The 10,809-nt window shown below is 49.1% G+C and overlaps 1 protein-coding gene across 1 annotated transcript; it reads right to left on the bottom strand.

Annotated features, from left to right (window-relative positions):
- Positions 1–444: 444 nt before the first annotated feature.
- Positions 445–4,247, bottom strand: LOC136152832 (ubiquitin carboxyl-terminal hydrolase 17-like protein 6). Its single transcript, XM_065914313.1, has 4 exons — positions 4,117–4,247; positions 2,914–4,035; positions 1,442–1,473; positions 445–734 (listed from the first exon to the last, which is right to left on the bottom strand). Exons 1-4 carry the CDS (start codon positions 4,245–4,247, stop codon positions 445–447), a joined length of 1,575 nt encoding a protein of 524 aa, XP_065770385.1.
- Between the last annotated feature and the right edge of the window lie 6,562 nt (positions 4,248–10,809).

The following is a 10,809-nucleotide window of genomic DNA, read 5'->3' as shown; positions in this document are numbered from 1 at the left end:
TCTGGTTCTTCCAGTTTTCCCTCACTCTATGTTCTCTATCTTCCTTCCTGATCCTCTCAGCTAATTCCCTTTCCTCCCGTCGAATTCGTTCTTCCCTTTCTTCTGGGGTCTCCCTATTATTAAATACCTTTTCAGCTGTTTTCAGTAAATCCTGTATTGTCTGTTCTCCCAATCTCTCTATCTTTTGTAATTTCTTCCTAATATCTGGAGCTGCCTGATTTACAAACGCTAACAGAACTGCAGCACGTGACTCCTCAGCCTGTGGGTCATAGGTGTATATTGCCTGAAAGCTTCCATCAGCCTCTCTAGGAAGGCTGCCGGGCTCTCAGTGGGCTCTTGCCTTACTAAATTTACCTTTGCCAAATTTGTCAGATTTCTTGCTGCGGCCCGCAGGCCAGTCATCAGAGTCTGGCGGTACACTTGGAGACTCTCCCTACCTTCCGCTCACTCAAAATCCCAGTTAGACCGCAACAGAGGAAACCCCTCGTCCACGAGATGAGGCTGGGCGGTTGGCCTCCTGTCGGCCCCTGGGACCTGTTTCCGTGCCTCTGCCAGAATTCGCTCCCGTTCTTCTGTGGTGAAGAGCACCTGCAACAGCTGCTGGCAATTGTCCCAGGTGGGGTTGTGAGTGAACAAAATGGAATCTAATAGGTCGATGAGGCCTTGGGGTTTCTCTGAGAAAAGAGGGTCTTGGGTCTTCCAATTGTACAGGTCACTCGTGGAAAAGGGCCACTCTGCACCCAAAAAATGGTCAGTCATGAGGGAAAGTGGGGTAGATTCCCCCTAACTCATGGTAAAAGAATAAATGGTAGGGAAGAGAGAGGGAGAGAGGAAGTCACTGAGAACGACCACCAAAAATCCTACCGGGAGTGGTGGCAGTCAAGAGGTTGGGCTTATGGTATGTTTTTGGAACTGTTTTTATGCCTGCATCGTTGCACGGAAGTTTTCTTGCTGCGGGTGGGCACCCTAGGGATTTCTAGCCCGTTCCATGACCCCTTTATCCTCTCATGGGAGTCTTCAAGTGGCAGGCGCCCTAATGGCCTTTAAGTGCCTGACCCGTGCCCACACAAAGAATTTTAGGCCACGTCCTCAGTTAAGGATATTAAAGGAGAGTTTCACCCAGTCGGGCTCTAGTTACTGAGGCTCACTTATTGTAGGGCCTTCAGAGTCCGCCAGAGTGTAACCCTGGCCGGGACTCATCAATTGCCCCCACAACCGTTCGCCTGTTCACTGAAACTCCTGAAAAGAGTAGGAGTTGAGGGCAGATCAGAGAAGAAGGGGAAAAGGAAGAGAATGATGCACCAGAAGAGAACGAGACCAGAAACAATGCTGCCACACACACAAACACAGAGAGCCGAAGACAAACACACGGACAGACAAACGTCGATTAACAACACAGCGCTGGGTTTTCGGGCCCCCTGAGTTTTCGTCCACTGCTCACCAGACTCGGGATCAGGAGAGAAGCTCTCCTTCCTGCAGAGCCGGCAGCCTTCCAGCGTGCTCGCTGGCCTCAGCCTTATGCTGGCTGGAACGTTTAATCCGTTCCCCCTTTATAGAAAGCTGTCTCCTGTGCCAGATACCTTCCGTCTTCACAGCAGGGCCTCGGATTTACACTGGACGTCCTGTGCCAGATAACTTCTTGCTTCACAGCAGGGCCTCGAATTTACACTGGACGTTCCTGTCCTGCCTGAGACAATGCCAGCACACACACAAACACGGAGAGCCAAAGACAAACACACAGACAGCTGACAACATAGCGCTGGGTTTTTGGGCCCCCTGAATTTTCCTGAGCACCGGTGCTATTATCTATCCTTCCCCTCTGTCCTGGAAGTTTTCTCTTCCCCCGGTCAAGGGATCCCGGACGAGCCCCCAAATGTTATGCCCGATGTCCGAATCCCCGAACGGGAAGAGAGAAAGCCTCCAAGACAATGCAACTTGCAAAAAGGGAAGTTTATTGCTGACTCGAGTAAGGGCTCCTTCCGCAACCAATGCAGTGGTGCAGGGTCAGAGAGCCCCAAGCCCAAGTTATGACACAAATTTATAGGGTGAGCACACGCCATTGGTAGTTGGTTTAAGCAGATTGGTTACAAGTTTGCAAAGCAACTTCATTGGTCAAAACTTTTGCGTGCAGGACTTTCCTGGGCGGTTTCTGCCCTGATCCTAATTTCCTTATTGGCAACACAGCGGTCAGTGTTACGCGAAAGCTGATTGATGTATCCAGGTGGCCTGATAATCTTACCACCCAGAAGTAGGAAGGCCTACTTTTAATCTAAGCTGCCTGCCATGGCATTGTCTCACATCCCAAGTAACACTACGCCTCCCAAGGACATTCCACCCATAGAGCCTGGTCGCACATCTTCTGCCCGGATCCTGCTCGACATTTGGGGCATTTTCAAGAGCCTGACCGGCCAGAAGGAGACGATTCACTGACCTACACCCGCTCCTCCCTGCCCCCCGGAGGGCTGAGGAGATCGTCTGCTTGCTCGGCTGGCTGTGGGCAGACTGGGAGGTGTCTCCCTGCCGCGTCATTCACCAGAGGCCAGCAGTGCGGCCAGAGAAGTCAGACGGGGAAAGAAAGACAAACCCACACCCAAAGTCCCATTCAGAAGAGACTCTCCCAGCCCCGCAGAAGTGCGAGGCATTTGGACCACGCTCAGACCCAGTCACGCATCCCATCCTCTCCAGTAACTTCCTGTCAGAGCCAGCCCTCGAGAGCTCGGCCGCTCAGCATGATCCAGGTGAACAGCGTGGCCCCGGGCACACTGCAGGCCCCGCGTTTTTCCAGGAGGTTGCACCAGCCACACCGCCCAGAGGAACTCGCTCCGCGCCAGAACTCTTGGTGGTTCACACAGGACGTGCCGCACGCAGAGTGTGCCTGGGCCTCTGCACACATGTGCCTCCGAGCCTACCTACCACCACAGCCCCAGAGATGGCCGCGGCTTCTTGGTCTTCCTCTTTGTCGCTCGGGCCCTCCCACTGGCACAAGGGCCGTTGCCAAAACTAGTCGGGCCCAGAGGCGGGTTCTCCGTGCTGGGACGGTCGAGCCTGTCATGCTCCTGTTCAGACAGCTTGCCGTTCCTCCCTCCTCCGTGCTTGGACTGGTGAATCACGACTGCGCTGGCAGGCAGCGCCGACTGCATCTTCCAGACGTCGAAGGCCGGCTTCAGCCAGTTGTGCTCTTGGAGGCGTCTCCACAATGCTAAACTGATTCTTTCGAACTCTGTGTCCCGTGGGGACACCTGCGACCCAGGAGCTCTGCCGCTGGCGTCTCCCGCAGGGTCCCCGGGGCCAGCGGGGTCAGGTACCCCGGGGTGTGTGGGGTCGGCCGTGAGGGGGGCCGCTGCCCCTCCCCCAGCACCGGCTTGCCATGCACCATCCCGGGAGTAGAAGAGGACGTAGGAGCTCTGGCTCAGGGCAGCACTCTCGTCACAGGAGCTCACCTTGGCATCGTCCATTTTATACCACTGGCCATTGCCCGCTCGCACGTAAGAAAAGTAGTGTCCTCGCTCACAACTCCACCTGGACTGCACCAGCACGGCATAGAGCACGTAGCCCAGTGGCCCTGCATTCCACTCAGACCTGTAGGGCTGCAGGTCGAGGCACTGGGGATAGCGCACTTCCTGAGCCCTTTTGGCGCCACTCACCTGTGTGAACCGCTTCAGCACCAGCACCAGGACCTGGGACATGCTGTGCAAAGTCAACCTCTTGGTGGCAGGCACCTTCCGGAGACAAACGCCACAGTCATAGGCATTTTCAGCGTCCAGCATCTTGGGCTTCACCAGCTCTCTCAGAGCTTGCTCCACACTCTGAGCCGCCGTGATATCCAGGCTGATGTCCAGATAAGGGTCGAACGTATCTGAGACACTGAGGCAGTAGACACACTGGATCTGAGACCTCCAAGTCCCCCCGAAGATCTGACGGATGAGGGTGGTGTCCTCGGAGGGATGGCCCGACGGCTGGGATGCACTCAAGCAGCCTTGCTGCATGGCATTCAGAGTGAACATCAGAAACTCGTCGGCATCTTCCTGCTGGTGTCTGTGGAAGCCCACCAGCAGGGCCTTGCGGGGCTGGATCACCTCTCCCGGGTGAAGGAGGGCTCGGGTCACGTGAGCTCACATGGCACAGAGCGTGCAGGAGGTGCGGGCCAGACAGAGGGTGGCGTGCTGCTGGGACACCACCCAGCTGGCCAGGGGTGGCGTGTGGCTCAGACACTGCAGCGCTGCATTCACGTAGCAGGTGTTCCCCATATTCTGAAGCCCAGCCCCGACCCCCCACGGCCCCCTCCAACTCAGGGTGACTTGGTGGCCAGGCGCCAGCCCTGCTGACCTAGGAGCCAAGTCACCCCGCTGGGGCTGCCCAGCGACGGCCCCCAAAGGGCTGCACCTTCAGTGCTGGACCGACAACCTTGCCCTCCAGGGAAGACGTTGAAGGGAGATGGACACGCACCACACCTGTGCGCAGAATCAGACCCCGGGTTTCTGCAAGCAAGTCCCACGAGTCTTTCCATCTCCTACCTGCAGCTGCACGACGACCCTTCCTTCCCTCAGAGGGTGCTTCTTGGAAAAATATCCTGGGCCCCTCCCCCTCGGTCCTCTGATGGATTTCCCACAGCCCCACCCCTGCACGCGAAAGCTCCTCATTGGCTGAGGCGTTGGACAGCGTGCTCACTCCCACCCCTGACATCCCACCAGGGACACTTTTCTCGGGGAATTCCCCATGACGAAGTCCCGCACCACTTCCGATCTGGCCCTGGACCAAAGTGCTCAGCATGCAAGTGATTCGTATGTCTGTGGCCTTCCAGCCTTTCCCGCTAGAGAGTCACTGCAGGGCTTCCAAGTTCTGCAAACCTATGCGGGCTCGGCAGGAATTCCATGGGCTCACCCTTCAGATCCTAACACACTTGTGGAAACATATGTCTGCCCACCTACCCTCTCCCCTTGAGGGGTCTCCCCACCCCAGACCCCTGGCTGAAGACAACCCCTCCCCGGACAACAATAAACCCTTGCCTCAACTTTGCTCTCAACTGAGGTCCACTCCAATTTCTATGCTTTCTCTCTAGCCACTCTTCTAGCGTTCAGGGTCCTAGCACCAAAAGATGCCTCGAGTGTGGCACATATTCTTTTCTCCCTTCAAGGCCGTTAGTCATGGTCCAAGGCGAGCTCCTTCAGAAAGCCATAGTATCGCTGCAACTTTGGATTCATTTCTTCAGCTCCTTTTCAATCTTAGCTGTCTTTTTCTCTCTTCTTGTACTTTTTTAAACTTTTTTTTAATTTTCTGTTCAATTTTATTTATTTATTTATTTTTGCTTGTTTTCATTCTCTTTTTCTATTTTAATTACACTAATTGCCTTCTAGTGTCATCTTTCCAATTGAGGGGCTCAAAACGCACTATAACCTAAGGGATAAACACATTTCCCTCCTGGAGTAGGATAGCTGTTGTTTCCTTCTTGGTGTGTGACTTATTTGTTTGTTCTCCCATCCTGTACATTATATTTCCCTTTCAGCACTACCGGCATGTCTCTGAGGAGCTCTGGGCCACAGTCCCCCATCCCCTGTCACTATAGCCAGGCACCTAGGAGGGTCGTTAACAACATATACACTTGTCAGTCCTGAACCTGCACACCCAGCTCACTGTTGCCTCCTGAGGAGTCACAGTAAAGCCCCCTGTACTGAATTCCCCTATCTCCCTTTCCAAACAAGCCGGTCCTTTCCCATGTGGCCCAATGGCTTGGCCTGTCCCTCCTCTTGGGAGCTGTAATCCATCGATTCTCTTTACAATGACAGGTCTCTCCTTATCTGTTTGCCTCATTATGTCTCAAATTTCCTATTAATACAATCTATTTTACAGTAGCCAAGAATGACAGCAGACTGTAGACAATTACGTGTGGACAAGTGGAGAACAGAGTATGACTGGCTGCCATGTCCTCGGTCAGTTTACTATTTTATTGTGTGTTAAGTGTGTCTGTGTTTTCCTGCCTGGTTAGGATCCTCTGGGTCACCCCTGCCTTCATCCACCAGCTGTTTGTCCTCACAAAGTGACTTGCAAGCACAACTCAAATTCAGAGTATGTCAAATTGTTCCCTATATGGCAGGCATCTTAGAGCAAAACTTAATGCGGCACTGATAAGGCGTTCATGTCTTTCTCCAGTTGGCTAAGAACGAGCACAGTAGTAGGGATGTAATGTTAGTCCCTCTGCTGTGTCCAGCTATTTGTGACCCCTCCTTTGAGAGAAGCCTGGCAGGCTACAGACCCTGGGGTCCCAAAGAGTTGGACATGACTCTTTGAGAGAATATATATTCTTTCAGATTCTTTCCCATTATAGATCATTGCAAGATATTGAGTATAGCTCCCTGCACTATACAGTAGGTCTTTGTTGTCCACTTAGTTTATATACAGTAGTGTGTGCATATTGATCCCAAACTCCTAATTTACCTCTCCCCACATCCCCCGGTGATCCTCTTTGGTAACCATAAGCTTGTTTTCTATGTCTGTGACTCTACTTCTATCTTGTAAATAAGTTAATTTGTATCTTTTGTCAATATTCCACATATGTGACATCACATGATGTTTGTCTTTTTCTATCTGACTTACTTCGCTTAATATGAAATCACCATGTTCATCCATGTTGCTGTGAATGGCATTATTTCATTCACTTTTATGGCTGCGTAGTTTTCCATTGTACATATATTCCACGTCTTCTGGAGCAAGCACTTCTTAGAATATACAACTTGACTTACTTTTAAAGAACAAAAATTGTGAGTACACCTAAGTTTTTTAGAGATGGAGAATTTCTCTGCAAATGTTCATATATCATTTATTAGTATTTAATAGATTAGGATTTTGAGGCCAAGAACAGTAGGTGAAATTGGTGTGTGTTTTGTTTCCTGTCACTTATGTCAAGTTCTGACAGCAGGGTTAAATTATATTCACAAAATACAGATTTCTTCTGTTCTTCTATTCTTGATTCTCTAAAACTATGTGGTACTTTTGTAGCCAGTTGTTCTTTGCTTGCATAACTTTTACATGATTTTCAGAAGTAATTCTCGAAAAAATTTACTTTATAGCCTTCCTTGCTTATTTTTCCTTTGCTTTAGTTGCTTTAAATAATGGTTTTGACAATTCATATTTTTCTAAAAAGTAGTCAATTTCTTGAATATTCTAAAATATTTGAAGTGTGTGTAAAGGGGTTTATATTCATGTTTTATGGGTGGGTATGAGATAATATGAAATATACATCAGACCTGCTGTCTGACACAGGACTCCTAAATGTCTTAAAGTTTCCTGGGTGATAGAAATGCTTTTGTTTTGTTTTATTTATATGTTTTCAGAAAGCGTTAATTTATTTTTTTCCTGGTAGGCAATGGTTACTTGCATAACAAACACTTTTCAGGATTATTGCTAAGGTTTGTTAGTACAATTCTATGTGCCCTTTATTTTAAGGTTTGTGATTAGTTTCATCTCTCTCTCTCCCTCTTTCTTTTTTTTTTTTTTTTCTTTTTTTTCTTCAGCTGTAATACATGCATTTTTTTGTGCCTTGTTTGAATGCCCCACATATTCAAGGAGGTTTCTTCATTCTGGCTGGTGAGGATTCTCAGTCCCACATGATCATTGGACATTATTCAATGCATTAGAAATTTATAAATTTTCCTGCAGTGGAATAACATAGGCTAAGAATATGCATTACATTGTTTTTTGTGATGTCAAGATGTAATTGAATATTAGTATTTATTCCAATGTGGACCAGTAAAGTGTGTTATAGTACCTCATTCATTCAGTAGACTGATTGGCAGAAAATAGTGTCCCAAGAGATTTCCCCAATATATTGTCAGCTGAATATAAGCAAGATATAATAAAATATTGTGCACAGTATACTACCATTTATGGTTTTAAATGTGGTTGTGTGCTAACTCATTCAGTCATGCCTGACACTTTGTGACTCTGTGAACTGGAAGCGAACAGGCTCCTCTGCACCATGGGGATTTTCTAGGCAAGAATGCTAGAGTGGATCGCCATTTCCTTCACCAGAGGATCTTCCAGACCCAGGAATTGAACCCGAGTCTCTTCTGTCTCCTGCATTGGCAGGTAAGATCTTTACCACTAGCACCACCATGTAGAATGAAGAAGAAACAGATATTCATAGTTGCTTGTGTCTGCATAAATGACATTCTGGGACATCTCTCCTGGTCCAGTGGCTAAGACTCTGCACTTTCATTGTAGGGGCCTGAGCTCAGCCCCTTGTCAGGAAACTAGGCCCCACATGCCACAGCTAAGTGTTCCCATGGAAAAGGTCCCGCAGGCCAAAACTAAGACCTGGCACAGCCAAATAAATAATTTTTAAAAAATTCAAAACTCTGGAAAGATTCCGGGCAAACGAAACACCATGACTGACCGTGAAAGCAGCAGAGATTTCGCAAGAAGGGAGGGGTAGGAAGAGAAAGGTAATATGAAATATTTTAATTTTTTTAGGTACTTAAACCTTCTACATGTATCATAAATTTCCCATAAATGTCAAAACATTATAAAAAATGTTAAAGATCTAAAGAGTAAAGCTCATAGTGTTATTTCTACCAACTGAATGAAAGTCAAGTTTGTTTTATCAGAAAGATTACCTGGCTTCTCTAAAACATCTTCTCAGACTTTTTCCCCACTACCCAGACAGTGGTCCACATGGCACTGTCAGGATTCTTGTCATAACTTGAAGTGAATCTTTTACACTATTCTGGGTCCTTGATGTCCGGCAAATGAAGGGGGACATCATCACGTTCCTTGCAGCAGGAGCCCTTAGGTGGCACCAACCTTTTCTTCCCAGTGCAGCAGTACATCTACAGAAGGAAAAGTGAGGGCGTCTACATTAGGGATCCGAAGAGAACCTGGGAGAAACTTCTGTCGGCAGCTCATGCCATTGGTGCCATTGAAACCCCAGCTCTGTCACCGCTGCGTCCTCCAGGAACCCTCGCCAGCGAGCTGTGCGGCGGTTTGCTGCCGCCGCTCCTGTGGTCGGCCGCTTCACTCCTGGAGCCTCCACTAGCCAGCCCCAGGCAGCGTCCAGGAGCCAAGACTCCTGTGAACTTCTCACCATCGGCCTGTGTGACACACCCTCTCCCCTGCATTCTGGAGACGACCCATTCCCGGCACAAAGGGAGCTCAGTCAGTGGGTCTGATGGCAGGTGCTCACCCGGGCAGTTCTGCCGGAGCGCGGCACTGTTTCCTGTGAACACTCGGGAGGTCGTGCCTGATCGCCACGTCTGCACACTCTGAAGAGATTAAAAGGGAAAGGCAGGTGGCAGTGAGCAGGCTCTGACCAAGGAGGACGTCACGGTGAATGGGTGACGTCAGCACCTGGGTGCAAGGCTGCTCCATCTGAGGTGGTGGCCTAGTCCACAGGCGGGCAGGTGAGCTCGCTGCCCACTCCGCAGTGCCCCCGAGGGCTGGCCTGCAGCGCCCACTGCTCAGGCCACGGGGCGGGGAGGGTCAACACGGAGTGGGCTTCGGCTGTTCTTGCACAGGCTCTTTCCTTGGGTGGGGCTGTGCTGGGTCCTTGCTGCTGCACGGGCTTTGCTCTGGTTGCGGTGCACCGCCTTCTCCTCACAGCAGCTTCTCCTGTCATGGGCTGCAGTAGTGGCAGAGTGTGGGCTCAGCAGCTGTGGACCCCAGGCTCTAGAGCACAGGCTCAATGGTTGTGGTGCACGGGCTTAGTTCCTCTGACGCACGCGGGATCCTTCTAGACCAGAAATTGAACTCATGTCTCCTGCATTGGCAGGATTCTTTACCATGAGCCGTCATGGAAACCCCACAAACTCTTAAAATGGAAGTAGGCTGATAGAAAACAAACAGTTTATAAATAAATAAATAAGTCTACTCATGAGAATGTTCTGTGACTTTTGATTTTTCCCTTTCACATAAGAGGAAAATTTCCTAATCCATAATTCATTATGTTCTTCCCTCAAACATTTACCACTGCTAATTTTATTAGCTAAGCTCGATCTAGTTTTTAAAATACTTTTCTCCCACTTTCCCTATGCACTGTGCATTCATTATGAACTGAAATAATACTTTATCATCGCTCAGTCACTCAGTCATGTCCAACTCTTCCTGACCCCATGGCCTGGAGCACACCAGGCTTCCCTGTCCTTCACCATCGCCCAGAGACTATATTTATATACTTCATATGGAGAGGATAATCATTTGATTTCATACTTGAATTATTCCTCTGAATCTGACGTTTTAACATGCTAGTAAGATATAAAACACTTGACTGACTTCAGCACAATAAAAAAATAATAAAATCAGGTGACCATATCTTAAGACTGATTATAAAACCAGCAGCCATGTTGATGAGGAGCAGTGACACATGGGGGGACATTTTATGTGGTGACAGAGAGGAGCGCTGTCCTCGGGGACTTAAAGGGCTGTTTGAAAACAGAGTAAAACTAGGCTCAGTGGTTGGACCTCATGTGAGTCACTTCCCCAGGACACATAGGACGGGGTCCTGAGCATCTTCAGGGCCCCACAACGTGGTCTGAAGCCGTGGCCAGGGCACTCCTCTGTGTATCAGTGGAGATGGTGGTTGTATTGTGTGTCTGTACAAGTCTGTATAAGGTGATCTGGCATGCAGAAAAGTAAATTTGACTAAATGGCAGATGACCTCAGCTTTAATAATAAGATCTTTTCTTGAATCAATTTGTTTCTCCTCTCAGCTTCGCCATCCCAAAGGAGTTACTCTTCATGAGATCCATTCTCTTTTAATTCCATTCTTCAAAGCCTCAAATTTTATAGCATTTTTTCGGTATCTGTCCATGTTTATTCCTC

The sequence above is a fragment of the Muntiacus reevesi genome, chromosome 1 (genome assembly GCF_963930625.1).
Source record: "Muntiacus reevesi chromosome 1, mMunRee1.1, whole genome shotgun sequence".
NCBI lineage: Eukaryota > Metazoa > Chordata > Mammalia > Artiodactyla > Cervidae > Muntiacus > Muntiacus reevesi.
The sequence above is the reverse complement of the archived record's forward strand: the minus strand, read 5'-3'. Positions and strand labels throughout refer to the sequence as shown.